This window comes from Hirundo rustica, chromosome Z (genome assembly GCF_015227805.2).
Source record: "Hirundo rustica isolate bHirRus1 chromosome Z, bHirRus1.pri.v3, whole genome shotgun sequence".
Classification (NCBI taxonomy): Eukaryota; Metazoa; Chordata; class Aves; order Passeriformes; family Hirundinidae; genus Hirundo; species Hirundo rustica.
In genome coordinates this window covers 64946653-64964121 of record NC_053488.1, presented here as the reverse complement: position 1 = coordinate 64964121, position 17469 = coordinate 64946653, and the positions used below count along the sequence as shown (strand labels likewise).

Genomic DNA, 17469 nt, shown 5'->3' with positions numbered 1-17469 from the left:
AAGAAAGTTACAAAACTCTTATTTAAATTAAGTTCTTCCAAGAGCACTCAAATACCTGCTGATTAGTCTCTGTATTTATAGCTTACAAAGTATGTAAGCTTACATATAGTTTATACAAAGTATGAGTTTTGGCTAAAGTGACTGCTTGAAGCCTATCTCCAGGGACATATGCTGTTGAATGTGGTCAAGTGAGCACTTAAATATATGTAGGGGTGAGACATAAATATATGTAGGAGTCTTTGTGTTGTTCTGAAGAGTTCAGAGTCCACTGTGACTCTTTAGGTCCCATAATTGATATCTATTGCTGACCTAGACGATGGACTAAAAATAATAAGTGCTGAGATACATAATTACAAAAAGTATAGCCTTTTTTAAAGTTGCTAGGGCCTGGCTTATTTAGAATAATAAAATTACATCATTATACTTTTAAACATCAGAAAAAGGAAGCTATTGACTTGATTAATCACCTGATCTTGCAGCAGTGATTTGCGAGCCCCCTTCCTCCTTCAATTATCTGCATTCAAATGCTGTTAAATTATAATCTAATATTTTGGGGGCTGTATTCTAGAAGTCTAGCTAGACATCTTTATACTACAGGTCTAGATAATGATTAGTTATCTTTACAGTATTACAAGGGAGTTCTGTTTAAAAGCAGGACACTAGCATAAAGATGACAAGTTTAGCCTTGGTAGAGCAGTCGTGTAATTGCTTTTATCATCTGGGTGTGCAGCATGACAAATTTTTTAAAAATAAATGAACCCATAGTACTTAACAACTCTAATACAAGAGTTGTTTATACAGCTGTTCCTACAAGAGGCATTTATCAAGGTAGTAATTTTTGCAGGAGAGCACAGAACTGAAAACTCATCAATTATTACAATATTTTTAGAGTTTCACTGTGTTTACGAAATGTACCTATTACCTGTCAGAATTTCACATGTATTTTCTTTAGTGAAAATTCCTTTCAGAAACAGAAAGCTCATGCCAGCCTTTTTGTATAATCAGCAATGGGTTTGTCATCTAGAGGTTGTCCTAAATACTAAGTGTTTGTCACAACAGCTATGCCTGCAAAAGATTAGACTGTTGCTTTCCTTGGTGTCAGGGCTTGTTTCCTCTTTTCAGCATGGACCTCCTGTGAGTGAAACTACCTGCAGCACAAAGAGACATCTCCTGGCAGCAGTGTTAATGGAGATATATAGGTATAGATGATATAGATACAGATAGACACGCTTCCTGGAGGAAACCATTCATGAGTATTCATACTGAAAGTAGATTGGTATGCAAGATGTTTGAGGATGGGCTTTCAGTTGGATTCCTGCAATAAAACGTGCATAAGCCTATTGATCATCTGAAAGAGAGGAGGGTGAAAGAATGATCGTTTCCATGCAATCTGTGAATGTTATTTGCCTGCAGCTAGGAGGGAAAGAAAAGGACTTTTGCAGCCAGGCCCCAGCAGCTTTTAAGGATTCATTTTGTAAAGCATGCCAAGTTCATGCCAAGTTCATCTGGCAAACAGTTGAGAAGATTCACTAGAGTTCTGAATAGAAGAATTGCATCACTGATAATTATTAATTCTTCATTTAAAGATATATTTTTTATTCAAAGTACCATAGTACAAATAGTATTAAGGTAGATAGTGTGTCATACCAGAAGACACACAGCCCATTTCAATGTATAGTTGTGTTCTGTTCATTTCAGACCCAGAAATACAGCCTGTCCCCCATTACCCTAACACAAATCTCAGAAAAACAAAAAATAGGATGCACAAGTGAGAAGTAGGAAACAATAACTTTTGCAAACCAACATGACTGAGATGCTGTTCTCTTTTCTTTAGAGTGTCTTAAATAGGCAACTGTTTTGTGTGAAGTGCTCTGTTTTATGATACTGGTATATGAAAGAAGAAAATAATGCATCTGCTCGTTCCAGCTGTCCTGAAAACATAAGGAAAAAAACAAACAAAATTGGACACATCTGTAGTGAACATCACTTTAATTTTAGGAAATAGATTATTTAACATGTCAGAGATCAGTTCCTTTGTGTGATCTTTACAATTGTTTCATTTTGGAGCTATTTTCAGCTTATGATTTGTGAATCTTTAAGAAAAGAGAAACTAGGTAGGACTGGTCAGATTTGGATCTGCAGAGGAGATGCAGCACAGGAGCCAAGAGAGATGCTGACCCTGGAAAGGCTTCAGACACACCCTTTACTTCTGCACTTCAGATGGGATGCTGGGAGAAAAAGGGAACACAAGGCTTAATGGTTTAGATCAGGCCACTTTCTGAGAGTGATTGTCTGCTTTGTGTGAGTCTGATGCTTCACTAAACAGGGCCAAGAAAGTCATCATTCCCCTCTTTTGGCTAGTGGTGAGACCACACTTCAAATCCTGTGTTCAGTTTTGTGCTCCTCACTCCAAGAAAGGTATTAAGATGCTGCAACATGTCCAGAGAAGGGCAACAAATCTGGGAAAGTATCTGGAACACAAGTCTGAACAGCTGAAGGAACTGGGCTTATTTAACCTGGGCAGCCATGTAGGTGTTGGTCTCTTCTCCCAGGCAGGTGACAGGATGAGAGGAAGTGGCCTCAAGCTGCACAAAGGGAGGTTAAGGTTGAATGTTAGGAAAAAAATCATCATCAAAAGGGTAGTAAAGCATTGGAACAGGCTGCCCAGGGAAGTGGTGAAGTCATCATGAACAAGTTGAGACTGTTCAAAAACCGTGTGGATGTCGTGCTTGAGGACATGGTTTAGTGGTGAACATGGTGATTGTACTAGGTGGGTGGTTGGTCTTGATATTTTAAAGGTCTTTTCCAACATTAACAGTTCTATGGTTCAATGATTCTATATCTACAGAAGGACTACTTCACATATGTATTTAAGATACAAGATTTTAATAGTGGTAGACCTTGGGGAGAGCTGTTTTCACCTGTCTCAGTGATGGGAACATGGCATTTTTGCATAAACTATTCTGTGAAGCCAGCACACTGTGACTACTCATTTCTCAATACCTAAATTATACCCCTCTTAGTGAGTCTTCTTCTGTCTTTTTTTTTTTTCCATGCTTGCGGGGAGCCTAGAATCTGCTTGGGCATGAAACAGATCAGTAAAAATATAAGTGTATTTTCTATCTCTCTAAGCAAGATAAAAATTTGGAATACAGACATCCTTGTTTGAATTTTTTCAGAAAAGAAAACAGAAGCATGATGATATTTTAGGTATTTTATCATGGCTGACACAGCACAGAGCAGTACTTGCTAAATCATTCAGATCCTGGAAGCACTGAAACATGATGAAATCTATCTTTCTTTGATAAAGTCTGCTGAAATGAAGCATATACCCATTCCAGGAAGTGTTGAAACAGGCTGTTAAATCAAAGGCTCAGGAGAGAGACTGGAATGCCTGCTTTCCCTGATGATTCTTTCTTGCTGGAGCATTCCACAGAATAGTCACAGAAAAGCTGCTTTCAGCACTGATTGTTTTGAACAGCTTGAATGAGGCTGGTGGCCTCTGTGGGACGGTTGGGCAAGCTGTTTTCATTTCCCGAATATGTCTACTTTTGTCTGGAGCCAAGCAACGCTGCCCTTTAAAAATGGAATGATGATGCTGATCACACAAATATTGTGTTAAACACAGCAGTTCCCAGGTCATGGTTCCCAATGAATCCTGCCCCTGGTGGGAGTGAGGGCAGGGCTTTCTGTTAAAAAGTGCCACTGAGGACCTTGCTGAGTTTGATTAAAACTTTGTGTTATTAAAACTTTGCTTAAATATACCTTGGTCATTAAGTGCATTGGCTGCATCTTACTTCTAATATATGCCTGTTAATCACTCTAACTCCAATTGATCAGTAAATGCACATACACAAGAGAAATTCTGCGTGTGTTCCTGTTGATTAAACTGAGGGTGACTATCACGGTGATACTGTGTCCTGTTGTAGCTTTTCATTAACTTCATAGGTCTTCATGATGAAAACATAACCTGAAACCATTCAACAACAGATTAATAATATTTAATCAATTGCTTTCTGTTTTGTACTTGGGACAGAAAAAATGAAAGAAAAAAAGCTGGTTTTCTGTTTTGTTCAGAGGAGGAAAAAAGGTGTTCTAAACTATTCTAACACAGGTCACACCACCCCAGTGCAACAGCTGTATTACTGTATATATGCTGTATTACTGTAATATTTTAATCAGGAAACCTGTACCCAAAGATCAAACCTGTGAAAATAAGGATGTTCATCTCTGATCCTTGAATAGCTTATTTTCATTTTCTGTTTAGACTCATTTCTCTTTTCACTGGGTGTGTGCCTAATCTCTGCTTTCCCACAGTGACTGGCATAGCAGTATGAATGAGCCAGAGAAGCATTGATGGTTTTGTATGGTAGTAATTTCATTTTGTCCACAACTTGGAGCACTCTTCTGATTGTTAAGGGCTCTGTCCTTCAGTTATGTTGATATGCCAGTTTATGGAGTTTTTTTCCTTTGCTCTTGGTGGATGGAGCATTGCCATTTGTTTGAGACTTCATTTCTCTTGTGACTATAAATTCAAGAAAACAAAATAACAGACAGGAACACTATTCCTAGCATTACAGAATAGTGTGCATGCCTATATACTGATAGACATTTTGGGGTTTTGCTAACAAATTTACATTTTATTTTTCCTCTCTGTATAAAGAATTGGCTTTATGCCTCTGTTTTCTCTCCCCTGGTTCAGGATAGTGCTCAGAAAGCTTACAGTTTTACAATTACTTGTCCCATTTACCATTCACTTATAGAACTGTTAAATACATCAGACTGTTTATTGTGCTGGTGCATATTAAAATAGCCATGTATATGTATAACACATCCACAATTATATCCATTAAACTATACACCAGGTAATCCCTTATGTTAATTGATTTATGTCAGTTTTGTTATGAACTCATCCAGTAGCAGGGAAACTGATTGTTCATATCCTATTTAGAAGAATAAATTATTTTTATGGAAATGACAAAAAAATCCTGGCAGGAAAATTTTGACAGTGTAAATACAGAAGAGAAATAATAACAGTCTTCTGAGCAGCAGAGAGGTCCGTAAGTTGTGTATACTTCTTGTGAAATTCCTCATTTTACTTAAGGAGACTTTACTCAACTAGAGCTGCAAAATGTGACTAAATGTTTACTCAGTCAAACTATGATAAATTAGGTTTAAACATGTATTTAAGGACAGAAAGAAATTAATTGTGCCATGAACAACAGTCCGCCTCTTGATGAATGTGCTTCTCTTGCAGGTTTGTCTGCTTACCGTGCAAAATTTCCAGCTGGTCCTGCACCTCCTGGGAGTCCTTGTCTTGGCAAATGCCTGGGCATGCCATGGCTAGTCTGGAATAAAGTGTTCTATGGTCAGCCACTGTTTGAGCAGCTGCCTATCATGGTATCTAATGCTTGAGGGCTGTCCTTCCAAAAGCTGGGATGTATTCATGTCTCTGCCCAGCTTTGAGTCTTCCCCAGTCTTGTAGGACCTTTGCATTTTAAACATCCATTCCTTTAATGTGATGAGAGTTGTGTTTGTAAATAAAGCTCGTAGTTGTCTCTGTTTTCTAGAGTATTAGGAGGAGAGAACTTGGCACAAAAGAGAAAAGCAGGCTAAAAATCCACCTTAAAAGCTGTTTCACTTTTAACACTTAAAAGTGTTAGACATCATTCTCTCTGGAGAACTGTGTAAAGAGCTGCTCCTCAAATACTGCCTTCTGAGCCAGTGAAGACAAAAGAAATATGTGTGTTAGAAGTGTGCATAGAATTTTCTTATGCAGGTTTGTAAACTGTGAGCTCTTCATAGAGTTTATGCCCTTTATAGCTTGCTTCACTCGTACTGGACAATATACAGTGAAAGATAAAAGCAAATTGGTCTGTCTAGGGAAAATCACCAACAGAGAATTTCAGAAATGATACATCAAGATCTCTAACAAGGTAGTTGGAGTACTTTGCTAAGTTAAAGATGGTGAGAGAAAAAATACTGAAATGCAGTTCTTTGGGGTGCATTGTGCTGTAATCTGTATTACCAGAAGTAAGTGGCATGACCTGCCAACACATTTTCTCTTCTTCTGGGTGAACTAGTAGATAGTTCAGACAGAATTGAAAAGCATACTTTTTGATTCACTAGCAATGGCACTTTAATAAAACAGAGGAAAAATGTCTGCAGTCTTTAATAAGCAATATATCAACCAAGTGCTGTCAGCCTGTGTAGAGAGTTTCACGGTATGATTTATTATGTTAATTACAGTCATGTGGGCCTCATGCTCTTAAGTCTGAAACTGCTCACATTCTCAGCTTGATTTAAGAATACGCTTTGGCCAAGACTTAAAGTGCAGTTTATTATGATTAATGTAATAAAATATTTATTACATTCTCCTTTTCTTTGTTTCTCTGCATGCTGCCCCAGTTAGACTGTTTTGAAACACTGTTATAAATTAGATTTCTGATTATAAGGATTGTCATCTGGTTTTAATCTCTCTCTTTGGTGTTGTTTTTTTGCATATCCTTTGTTCTTACTCTCTCTTCTCTCCCCCTCATCTTTATTTCTCTCCCATATTTCCCAGTTCTGCCTCTCAGCTGCTGTCTAGAGTGAACCAAAAGCAGGCAAACTTTATAGCCCTGGCTCATCCCTTCCAGACCTCTTGCATTGCTTTCTTAGCTATGCTTATTAAAGTTTTTTCTTAAATGTGATGACATTAAAACTAGTGGTACACTGTAGCTGAGAACATGCTAAGTCTCTGGTGATATGAGGTGGCATGTTTTACATTGAAATTCTTCTTAGAGAAGACTAAGGGCCTCTTTCTCATTCTTCTTCCACAGGACTTTCAACTGCAGAGAGGCACAAAATTCCATTGTGCCAAATATTCCATAGTGCTGTATAAATTTGTACCTGTGATTTTGTGCAATCCAGCACAGTAGTTTAATTTCTCGCTGAGCAATCACTGCTTCTGAGAGCTGCTTACACATCTATAAATCTGTCTTTCTCTGTAGGAGCATAGAAAGGGAGAAAAATTTCCAAAAACATAGACTCTTGGTTTTGTTATGTAAGAAATGGATTTTTGCCATGAGAATTGTATAATTTTCAAACTATAAACTTAATTCAATAAAGGAAGTGTGTCTCAGATAATTTTTCTCTCCTCATTTTTGTTTTTTTCTTTTTGTTTTCTTTCCTCTTTTCAGCTTTTGAATCAAGACACTGTATACATATAATTATTATTCAGTTCTATCTTCTATACATATACTGACTTAGACCGGTTAATTTCTACATAAGCAGATAGTTAAGTATAGGGACACCAATCCAGAACAGACTTAAAATATTCTAATTTGTGGAACTGGAAACTTACTTGGGAGAAAAACTGATACTCTGCTGAAGATGTGTATGAAACACTTTCCAGACTGGTGCTGACCCAGATCCTTTTTGAAAACGAGAGCATCCCTTCTGCTGTGCATCACCCAACTTCCAGTTCTCAGAGTAGTATAGAGCATTACCATCATTCTTTTAATTCCTTCTGCCACAAAACATTAACTAACATACTTTGAAAGGGCAACTTTTCTTTATGTTGCTAAGAAGTCCTGGGGTGGGGGGGAAAATCTGTTTTCCAGAGTTAAAGATTTAAGTATCATATATCATATCATATCATATCATATCATATCATATCATATCATATCATATCATATCATATCATATCTCATATCAATCATGTAATAATACAATTACAATAATTGTCAAAAACTTTAGCTTTAAACTGAAACCAGTACCTGGAGTTTTCTGATACTGTTAGCCATTAACTCTTTGGAAATGATTAGAATATTATATGGCTAAATACAAAGATGCATGCTCAACATACAGCTGACATTAGCTTCACATTATAGGTAATGTTTTCCCACGTGCCAGCTCCAACTTAACCAAACTACCTGATTTGTTTAACCTGAGCTCTGAAAGAATAGAAGTTATATCTTAGAAGTGAACATTGTTGAAGGAAATTTAGTCAGTTATTTTGAAAGGAATGGAGTTTCACATTTTTTAAAAAGTTTTCTAATTGTTTTGGGTTTGTAGTATAGAAGACTTTAAGTGTGACTTATATATCCTCCCCTTCTGTGAAGAGTTGAGTCCCTGAATGTCAATTATATAAGGGTCCAAATAATTTGTTTTTATATACCTTTTGTAAAAAGAATAGCTATGGAAATAAGAATGGGATGAGGCATGGCAGGAAGACCTGGAGATGGTTGCAGGGTTAGTTATTGTCCAGGTGACTGATCTGGAATGGGCCAGAAAAAATAGCAGATTCCACTCCAGCTGCCAGCAGAGTATATTTTGCCTGTACATTACCTAAATACCAGATATATGGGTTTCTCAAAATACTTTCTTTTCTGCTGTTCTCCATGTTGTGTCCAAGCTGTACCATCCTGCTGTGCAGTGTCTCAGTGTTGTGCAAGCCTGGGGGAACTGGAATTGGTATACTTCTTCTTGTCAAAGAGGTTGAATCTGGGTAAATATCCCATTGTGGGTACAGAGGAAATACATCCCATTTTTCATTGCAGCAGTTCATGCCAGTGCATCTCAGAACAGCTTCAAAAGGAGACAGGAAACTGTATGGCCTCATATCACAAAAATGCCAATGACATTGTTCAGTGGAAGAAGAGAAATTCGGGGTAAAACTGGAATGCAGCCCTTTTCTTTTCCACTACCACAATGAAACCAAAACCAGACAACAAGATGAAGTGAACCAATGGGAACATTTTTTATTTAGAAAATGCATTTTTAGAACCTTTGTGCTGGAATGGCTCAGATGTCACATGTATCAGGTGGAGAAAGAAGGCAGCCTTATAAAAATTGGAGTTTCTGGTGTGCTGCTGTTTTGCACTGTTCATTTGCAATTACTATTATCCACTTCAAAGAAATGGTGACATGGTCAGTCATAGGAGAGCATAACTTCTTAATCCCGTGTCATAGCTACAAATTTTCTGACATCTGAGGATTGTGCAGAAGTCCCATTAATATTGATCTGTATTTTGTGGTTTGCTTTGCCAGCAGCCAAACTGCATCTCAAATCTTTTGAAGCTGTTGTGAGAAAGTAGTGAAAGAGAACACAAACTGGAAATCAGCTCTAGTGTGTGAGTGAGCATTCATTATCAGGCCATTCTATACCTTGCAAAAAATATCCAGGTGACTAAAGTCTGTTTTTGTGACTTTACTTCATGGAGATACCAATGAATAAATATTCCTCTATTCATTTGTTTGCAGTTTATGTCCTTTTTTCTTTGATATAATCTAAAGCTTTTTAATTTTAGAGTTATAAAACATTTTGTAGATAATTTCATTGGAGGAGTTTAACTGAATAGAAGTTGTTGTTTTTTTTCCCAAAAAAAGTGTCTTTTGTAAGTGGATATTAATTAATTCTCTAATACTACAGATTTTACATGCTAATGAAAGCCTTTTCTGAAAGTGTTAAACTAGGGTTTAAAAATTTAAATGTTAAAAAAGGAGTTTAACATAATATGTTAAACAGGGAACAGGGAACTTCAACTGTTAAATAGAATTTACTAACAACATCAGAGGAGTAGGCCAGAAATTCAAGGAAAAAAATACAGAAGCGATTTCTTCTACTTAATCTCGGTTTGTGCAAATGTTTAGAGCCACTTCTGCTGTGGACACCTTCTGCTCTTACCCTCAGCCTCATTTTTGGCAGCAAGAGATGAGAATGGTTTTCACTGGTTTATTCTTGTGATATGGTGAAAACCAGCTGTCAGCTTTCTACCTTTGGCATGCAGAACAATTACTAATATTCCGGGGTGCTGTGGTATGACAGTGATACTCAGCTGGTTCTGACAGGGCAGCAATAGCACGGCTTCCAGGGGGACACATTTGTCAGAGGCTCATGCAGCTGTTCCCCAGTGTGACTTGACCATAACTCCCTCACACAACAACATGACCTCTGCTCACTGAGTCTGTAGATTTGAGAGTGTTGTTTGCCTGTAGATACCTTCTTGAAACAGGAGGGGACAGGAGAAAAAGGTAGGAGTAGGCTGTGGTTTACTTGCACGGTTTTAATGGGCTGCATATTGCCACAGCCCAAAGGTTGAATATCATTGCTTTTCAGTAATTGCAAAACAGGGGCAACAGCCAACCTACAAGGTGTTTAGGGAGTGGAGAGAGGGCACTTAGCTCCAGCATAGAGATATGTGATGCTTCGTGTGTGGTTAGGCTTTTTCACTTGAATGAAAGCATATTGGTGGAAGCGGGCCTGCTGCAGAGGCATTTTGCTAGTCAGGACAAAAATTTGGCAGAGAAGTCTTCAGCTGGTGATGTGATTACCCCTAAGAAAACCCACATTACTTTTAATGTACATCTATGAGATCTCACTGCTTACCATATGCAGAGTTTAAGACTCTTTGCAATAATAACTCAGGTTTGTGACTCCCACTGATGTCACAAGTGCTCTCTGAACATTAAAAAATCTGTATCTGTCTTCATGAAAGCAAGTGCCTTTCCCCTGCCATATGTAATTACAGAGGTTATGTCCTTTTCAGGGAGTCCAAGTGTGTGTTTGTGTGTGAGCTGAAATTGAAACAAGCCTGAGTTTGATAACTCCATTGATAATACTAAGTCTTGGCTGTGTTAAAATCAGATTATGAAAAGATCAGAAAACAGCTGTTTCTCTGTGGGAGAGATCATCTGATGGTCATGGGCTATCCTGGGGCATCTGCTCCCACTAAGTTGTCTGTTTAATCTCTGCCTGGTTACTTTATCTCTTTCACCACATTTGAGCATTTTAAGTACTCATCACTTTTTCAATCTCATATTTTGGAGTTTACCCTGGACCCCCCAGTAAGGTGGATTTTACTATCTTTTTCTGCCACACTCTGGTTTTCTTGGAAATGAAACTCTAATGTGAGATATGATAAGAAACACAAGAGGTCCTTTGTGCAGTGATGCAGCTGAGGGAGCAGGACCTCTGGAAATGTATCTCCAATTCATTTTTTAATGTTTCTGCTTGTAGTCTGTAAAACACGGGTAATAACACTACTAGTTCCAAAGACTGCATTATGACAAGGAAAAGACACTAAGGATAGCTTGGCTTCATAGATCAATGATGACAGTAATTTTTGGTTGATTTGGTTCTGACCAACCAGCTGAGACAAATTAGACTGTAACATGAGAGTATTTGTCAAGCCTAATAACAGAGACATACAGAAGACTACAAAAATGGTGAAAGCATATGTAACACCTCCCCATTCTCCTATCCCACATCAATTTGCAGCCTGGGGATGTTCTGATGTAGAGGTGTTCTCTAGGAGTACTTGGTGACTTTTTTTTCTGTGCTTTTCCAGTTTTGGAACCCATGCACACTGAAGAATTGATGCACTGCGTAGTGGAGGTTCAAGAGCAAACAAGTTTATGTTTGCTGTAGTCAAGGGACTAATGTAGATCCCCACCGGTGTTTCCAATAGTTTCCACCAGCTCCACAGGATATTAAAAAGAGCTTTGGTCTCTATTCAGCAAGATCAGCAAAGTAAGACAAAGCAGACGTCTGGGAAGTGTTGCATGGGAAAACCCCCGCATTTGTGCCATGCTACGTGATACATCACCAATATTTGAGTGGTCTTGTAGGAAGAGAATAATCCGTTACTACTACTTCAACCTGGATTTACAGCCAAAGTAGAGGTAACTCTCCTGATGTGGCTGCAGGAAAACCTGACCCATTCTTTTTTAACCCACCTGCTTTGTGAAGTAACACACAACACACCACTGCAGAATGCAGTTTCTGGGCTACTGTTGTGTAAGTTGGGAGAATCTTTAATTCAGGATGGGTTTTATAACTGTTAGCTGCAGATAGGGCAATTTCCTTTGCAGATTAAGGAAAGATGCTGTAACGTAAATGACAGACTGGGTGTTACTGCTGTGTTGTGACAGGCTATCCTCTAAGAAGAAGTGATTGATGACATTTATAAAACTGAGCCATTATATGTGCTGTTTATATTGAAATAGAACTTAGGATGTGGGCTGTCAGTCAAAGCAATGATTACTTACATAGTTCTATAATAGGTGGTGGTGGGTGCAGTGAACAAAATACCAGAGTAAATGTTTGTTTTGGAGCTTTGAACAGGGCTGTCTCATTGTTTCCAGCCTGCACACTAAAATGATCTATTATGTACATTGCCTAAAGCATGAGGCTTCACTGCAGGCTGCTAGGAGCTCTTTGATACTGACATTTATATTAAAACGAGTTTCTGTATCAGGCTGGTAACCTTTCTTTTTCCCCTGGAACACAGTTCAAGCAAACCTCAGTCCTTTGTGGCAGCATCTTTTCCTGCCTACAGAAGCCCCCAAAGTCCTCAGTTGCAGATGCCCATTTCTCTGTGCTTTGCAGAGGATTTGAGTCACTCTCAAGGGGTGGGTGGTGTGGATGCAGGATACCTCTCTCTGAAGACACAGGACCTGGTCTTGAGGGTTATAAGCTCAGTCCTGCTTCTGTGCTGCTGGAAAGTCCTGGGGCAAAGCATTCCCTGTGCGTCTGTCTGCAGATGTGATATGGAGGTGATGGGATGAACTTTCTTGAGTGGCACTCTGTAGATTGGTGGAAAGAGAAGATGCCCAGCTCGGCACCAGTGTTTCTGCATCACACAGAACACTGCAGGTGGGACAGGGAAGGAGAGACTGCCTTCCTTTTCCTGCTGCCTTCTCCCCTGCTAATAGGCTTGCAGGGAAGAGAGGAGCAAGTGTCTGAACACTGGTGCAAAGCCATGTGTGCGCTACGCAGCCTGACATAAGCTTGACCTGAATGGCAGAGAGGCAACAGGAGCTTCACCCTGGTCTCATATCACTTTGTGTGTGTGTCTTGGGTGGGAGACACCTGGTGAGGGTTGCTATGGCCCTGCTAAAAGGATCCCAGAATGTATGGGTTTTGCAATAAGACCAAATAGAAAATAACTTGGGATTTTTTTCCCCTCTTCTGCTTGTTAAGTGGAGGAGAGACAAAAAGTGTTCCACATATAATTCCAGAAAATAGTTAAATAATTGATTTTTTCCTTCTTTGCATTTACTATTAATCTTCTAAAACCATTAAGATTTATCACATTCAGAATGACAGTTCCACCTATATGCTTTAAGCTGCATTCTTGTTCAAACAGATAGTTTGCACATGCCTTAGAAACACACATTGCTTATAAAGCTTTTCCTTTTTAGTCTTGTCTTATGATCAGCCACAAAATCAGCTGTCAGTAACAGCTATCATAGTGGTAGCATCTGAATATTGTGCTTTCATATGTCATTGATTGCAAGGATCTATGAGGACAGCCTTTTAAAGCAATATAAAATTGTTTCCAGAATTTGACTTTTCTGCAAAATGAAAAGACTGGGTCATAACTGTACTTGTGCTGTCAAGGTACAGTTTGATGACAGAGAGGCTGTATAATCATGGAGTTTTTTCCATGTTTTCTAATGTGAACATATTAATGATATTTTCTTTATTCTTGTACATTTGTAAATTGCACATTGTTTTGTAGTAATTTTACCTGTTGTTTCTGTAGGATGTGATGCCTCATTTTGTACTGTACATTCTGACTATTCTTATTTCACTCTTTAAAAATGTGTCTGATTAAAGATAAATATTATTGTCATGAATATGATGCTTTTTTTTTTTTTTTTTTTTTTTTTGGAAAAAATATAAACAGTACAACCTCTGGTATCACAAATTAAACAACTCTGAGTGCGCTTATTCCTGAGCTTGGGCCTTGTACACAGCATTGGGATCCAGAGAAAATCCTTCCACCTTGCCTTTGTTGTAAAAAGCCTATTGCCTTTAATCTCAATGCTTTTCACAAATCTCCATGCACAAAACTGTGCACCAGTGTAATGAGGAACTCACTTAATTTTGTATCATATAGTATGTCATTTGTTAAACTGAAGTTGGCTTTTCAGTCACGTGACAGGCATGTAAAGATGTTTGCCAGTGCTCTTTGTGAAATTGATTTTAAGTTCTTTCCTTTTTAAGGAAATCTCTTTTAGGAATAAGTGCATGACATAAACTCACTGCTTCTGCTTTCTGTTCTGTCCCATTCTTCCTCTTCCAGACCAGGATGAGAGAGCAGCAGAGCTCAGCAGGGAGCAGAATGAGAAGACTATTCGCAGCACACAGACAGCTCTCCGCAATTTCCGAGAATTCCTCATTTCCAAGTACCCCTCTGAGACCCGTGAGATCTATGTCATCCCCTGCAAAGAGCTTGATGCCTATCTTGCGTCCTTCTTTGTGGACGCCAGACAAAAAGATGGGTCTGAATACGAGCCAAACAGTCTGGCCAACTATCAGTGTGGACTGGAACGGTATCTCAAAGAGCACAGGTATGGATACAGTATTACAAGGGATAAGGAGTTCAAGAGGTCCCAGGAAGCTCTAAAGCAAAAGCAGATAGAACTGAGGTGTAAAGGCAAAGGAAATAAGCCACACAAATCCATGAAGCTCACCTTTGCTGATGAGCTTATCCTGCGCAAAAGAGGCTTATTGAGCCGGTACAATCCTGAAGGGCTTCTGAACCTTGTGTGGCTGAACAACACTAAGGCATTTGGACATTGCACGGGCTTCCATGGATCCACCCTCAAGTGGGGAGACATCCGGCTGCGGGTGACAGAGACTGGGTTGGAGTACCTGGAGTGGATGGGGCCAGACAACGGGGACATGAGTACCAAGAGCAAGAGAGGCGGGACGGACTCGCGGGTGTACGCCACCCAGCACTCCCCGCAGACCTGCCCCGTGCAGGACTACAAGGAGTATGCCCAGCGGCGCCCTCCAGCCATGCGCTACGAGGACGCGCCTTTTTACTTGTCCATCAAACCCGTTGTCAACTTGGCTGCACTTCACTGGTACAATTGCCAAGCCCTGGGGAAAAACAAGCTTGCCAAAATGGTGAAGACGATGTGTGAGAAAGGCAACATCCCTGGCCGCAAGACCAACTTCAGCGTCTACCAGAGCTGCAGCACTCTCTCAGAAGCTCAGAGCAACCAGCTGGTGCTGATCTGCAATAACTTGAGCCAGCAGGCTGCCCAGTCCATGGCAAGCCACTCCAATACTGGCAACTTCATAGTGTCAGCATCCTATGACTCTTCATCTGACACGGCTTGAAAGGACGCTGAACATTTTTTTCTTTTCCTTTTTGCTTCAAGCGTTCAATTTGTGCTCAGTAATACACATCGGCTGTGATTGTAGATCACAGCCCTCTCTCCAGTGTTAATTCACTTTATAAGAATATATAAACATATAATATATTTTTCTTTTACAAATAAGTCAAAATAGTTTAGTATAACTAACAGTATTTATAGTGTTAGTGCAAAAATGAAAGGTACTTATGGGTTATAATACGAATGCAGATTTTAAAAGGATAAAAATTGTTCTTAGGCAACACAAGATAGACTGAAAATACCATTTTTAACATGCACACATCAATGAGTGTAAATCCCCAGGGAGGCTTACATAGCAATTCTGTTCTAAAGTATTTTTTCAACTTAGTATTTAACATGACCTCCCACAGTGGAGGGGGCTGCTGCTTCTTACCTGCTAGCTTATTCTTGATCAGCAAGACCGAGAAATAAGAAATATATTAATGTAAGTTCACAAAACCATATACAGCATTTTTTGTCTGTTTTTATTATGTTTCCTGAGGCTCATTTACTCTGCAAAAATCCTGAAGTCAGCTAAATGCCATTTTTAACTTATGGATGTGTTGATCTTCTGGGATCAAAAGGTTTCTGGTGTTTAGGCTAAAAAGTGTTGTTCTCAACAATATGCAAAAGTATAATGGCAAAACCATTGTCACACATAATTTTACACCTTTAAGTATAGGTTGTTAGTATTTTATCACTGTGTGTATGTAGTGTAAAATTGATTGATATAGAGCACTCTTTCAGTATTCCGGGAAAACTAACAGTGCAGAAAATTTGCTATCTTATCCCAGCTGTACAGAAGAATGGCATCAACAATGTCTTAAGCCATGATTTGAAATCCACAAAACAATAGAGAGTGTAATGATATTTCTACAGAAATTTTAAAAGAATTTCTACAGAAAGGTAAAAAGCTGGATAGTTTTAAGTGCTGGAATGCAAATTTAACTTAGCTACGCATCATCCGTTTCCATTGCAAACAATGGAAAACATGCATGTGAATCTGAAGGCAGAATTCGGACCATAACGCCTTGAAATAACAAGTTCTGCTGTTCTACTTTATAATGTAGTTGTTCTACTACAAGTATGAGAAAAACACTAACAAGTTCACTGTTTCAGTGAACAATTATAATTCTTGATGCTTAAAATTAGGAATAGTACTTTTGAAGTAATTAAACTTAGTTTAAGTTCCACAAGGATGTTTTAGGGCTGTGGTGAGGCTTTAGACAAGTCTGCTGGGGTAATCAAGTGCCTGCTGAAGTCAATGGAAGAGACAATCTTGGCTGACTTCTGCTGGGTATTGAACTAAACAGCTTTTGGGGAGGCTTTCTTGTTTTGCAATTTTTAATTGTTGTCTTTCTTTATGCTCATTTGTCTGAATTTCTTCACATTCCTACATATCTTTCAAATTCTTTAGATCTGCAACTGTGCAATGACTTTGATCATCACTAATTCCAAAGAAGAGGTGAAAGAAAGGTAGCAAATAGAAATAGAAATAAGCTGCCTAGCACCTATAACCTTTTATTCTGTGTTGTTAGCATTAAATATTCCTGTGTGAGAGGGAGGTGGCAGAGTGTCTGCATCTCACTTAAGCCTTACTGAAGGTATGTTTTGGGGATGAAATAGCAAATGTGCCACTGAAAAGTCTAAGGGCAGAGATTTCCACTATAATATGTATCTGTCCTCCCAGGAAGCTTTATGGGCTTTATGCAGGTGGCACAACCTGGCTGTGATCTCTCTTTTTTTTCCCCACATGTAGCAAGGCTAGTACAAAGTTTGGATTTTCTGTGTCTGACACACCATGGTAGCGTAACCACCAGTTCTACAGTTGTCCATTTACAATCCATTGTCTCTCAGGGTAGGCAGTGGATTGGTGTTGACAGGCAGTTCATATTGTAGAGCTCTCCTTTTGTAACTTGGCTTAGAGACTTCAGGCCAAATTATGACTCTGCTGAAGTGACTGCAAACTGTGTCTGTGACTTTCAGTGCAATGGCATATCTAACTTGTAGGTGAAGGAGACAGAAACACAGAGGGATTTCAGGTGCAGCCAGAAAGACAGCTGCCAAGTTTCCAGATGAGGCCAGGCATCTGATTGCTGTTTGCACTGCCGTACTTTTTCACAGCAGTGCTTTTAGTGTGATACAGTGAAAAATAGTTTTGGAAGGCCAGTGCTGCTCTGGGATTTCTTTACTTTTCCACTGAGGACTCATGCAGTGCTGCTGGAGTGTGAGCATTCCATGTCAAGGACCTCTCTCAAAGTGCCAGGTGAGAGGTCAACCACGGAGCAGACCTCTGGGTCAGTCTGGTTTCTA

General features: G+C 39.1%; 1 protein-coding gene across 1 annotated transcript in view; it reads left to right on the top strand.

Annotated features, from left to right (window-relative positions):
* Positions 1-16857, top strand: part of KIAA1958 (KIAA1958 ortholog) — a 57195-nt gene extending 40338 nt beyond the window's left edge. Inside the window, exon 3 of the mRNA XM_040089330.1 lies at positions 14076-16857. Coding sequence (XP_039945264.1) covers positions 14076-15121 — 1046 coding nt within the window. The 3' untranslated portion in view covers positions 15122-16857. The remainder of the gene's footprint in view (positions 1-14075) is intronic.
* Positions 16858-17469: the final 612 nt, after the last annotated feature.